This window comes from Crinia signifera, chromosome 1 (genome assembly GCF_055691185.1).
Source record: "Crinia signifera chromosome 1, ASM5569118v1, whole genome shotgun sequence".
In the NCBI taxonomy this organism is placed as follows: Eukaryota; Metazoa; Chordata; class Amphibia; order Anura; family Myobatrachidae; genus Crinia; species Crinia signifera.
The window spans coordinates 331,808,145-331,810,005 of record NC_139217.1 but is presented as its reverse complement, the minus strand read 5'-3'; the positions used below and the strand labels follow the sequence as shown (position 1 = coordinate 331,810,005).

General features: G+C 33.8%; 1 protein-coding gene across 1 annotated transcript; it reads right to left on the bottom strand.

Annotated features, from left to right (window-relative positions):
- Positions 1–210: 210 nt before the first annotated feature.
- Positions 211–1,140, bottom strand: LOC146079831 (olfactory receptor 6B9-like). The gene has a single exon (XM_083186472.1). It carries the CDS (start codon positions 1,138–1,140, stop codon positions 211–213), a length of 930 nt encoding a protein of 309 aa, XP_083042598.1.
- Positions 1,141–1,861: the final 721 nt, after the last annotated feature.

The following is a 1,861-nucleotide window of genomic DNA, read 5'->3' as shown; positions in this document are numbered from 1 at the left end:
TTCCTGTATTGAATAACCCCCTAAGTATGACTCATTATGCAATTATTTAAGTGTTATTTTCAGTTTATGAATTCAGTTTAATAAAAATCATAATAATGATTTAGCATATTAGATCAGCAAAATTAAATACATTTACTTTGGTAAGCCAGTGTTAAGTGTTCCAAAGTAAGCATTGAACAGTAGGCTTTTTCAGTTTATTAATTTTCTAGGTCAGTTCCTAAAGACAAGTACAAAGATAGCATCCTTCACTTCGTTGTTCCTTAGGCAGTAGATGATTGGATTGAGAAAGGGTGTAACCATCGTATAGACAACAGACACTAATTTGTTAGAATTAACAGATTGAGCCCTGCTTGGCCTGGCATACATGAACAGTGTGGTAGAATAGAGTATGACAACAACAACCAAATGAGAGGAACACGTAGAAAAAACTTTTTTCCCACTGGAATGCGGGATTTTAAGGATGGTAATCAAAATGCACAAATACGACAAAAACGTAAGCAGGAGTGGTATTAAGAGTATAATCAGTGCAAGGATGAAATCCACAACTTCTGTTACCTTTATGCCCATGCATGCAAGATTGAGTATTGGAGACACATCACAATAAAAGTGATTTATGAGGTTTGAATTGCAAAAAGTGAGATGAGAAATGTAATACAACTTTACAAAAGATATAGTTATACCAATAAACCAGGAGCAAAATGTCAGAATTAAGCAAAAATGTTGGTTAATTATAGTGACGCAATGCAAAGGGTTGCAGATAGCTACATATCGGTCATATGCCATAACAGTTAATAATGCAAACTTGGTACAACCCAAGCACAGGAAGAAGAAAAGCTGAGACATGCAGGCAGTATATGAAATCCTCCCATCACCTGTCAGAAATATAGAAAGTAGTTTGGGCACAGTGACGGTTACATACCAGCTCTCCAGGAAGGACAAATTACCCAGAAAGAAGTACATTGGTTTGTGGAGCTTTGGACTTTTCCAGATCATTATGTTAACAAGAAGGTTTTCTACAATGGTCAGAACATATATGATGCAAAAAATAAAGAACATGAGAATCTGAACAGGGGGAGAAGTGGGAAATCCTAAAATAATAAAAGTACTGATGATATTTGTGAAGTTTTCTTTCCTTTCCATCACTCACGATCTACTCTGAATTGACTTTTGATACATTTAGATCCTGTTCTGTTAATTTCTCCTAATCAGTGTAAGGATTGCATTAATGGTCTTACACACATAATATCACATCCATATCAGATAGGTTCTCATTAGGGCTAAAAGGAAACAAAATAATGAAATGGAAAATCATTGCACCTTCTCTCTGAATTTGTGTTTTGGTTTATATGTACTGTATATGCAACATATCATATTTGCCTGTTTTCCTATATATTCATACAGTATATATATATCATTATACTATGATGATGATGCTGCTATTATAAAAAAAATAAACTAAAAAAATAACACCTACTGTAGCACAATGCTAAACTATTACAGCACACAAATGTGTCTCATTAACCTGTAATAATGATATAACAATACTGTTAAAGTAAATTAAAAAAAAGATCAGTTAAAAGTGGCAAATAATTAACATTGAGTCAACAAAAGCAGAAAGCTGATAAAATTGAAATAAGTAGGATTGTTGTTAGATCATACAGTACAAATAGATACCAAAATATTAGTTTGAAGACCATTGGCCAAATGTAATAGGGGGCCTTATTCTAGTTCACTCTTTCTGACAAAATCCTTCTTAGATGGACAAAACCATGTGCACTGAAGGGGGGAGAGGCAGATGTAAAATGTGCAGAGAGAATTAGATTTGGGTGAGTTATTTTCTTTCTGTGCAGGGTAAATTCTG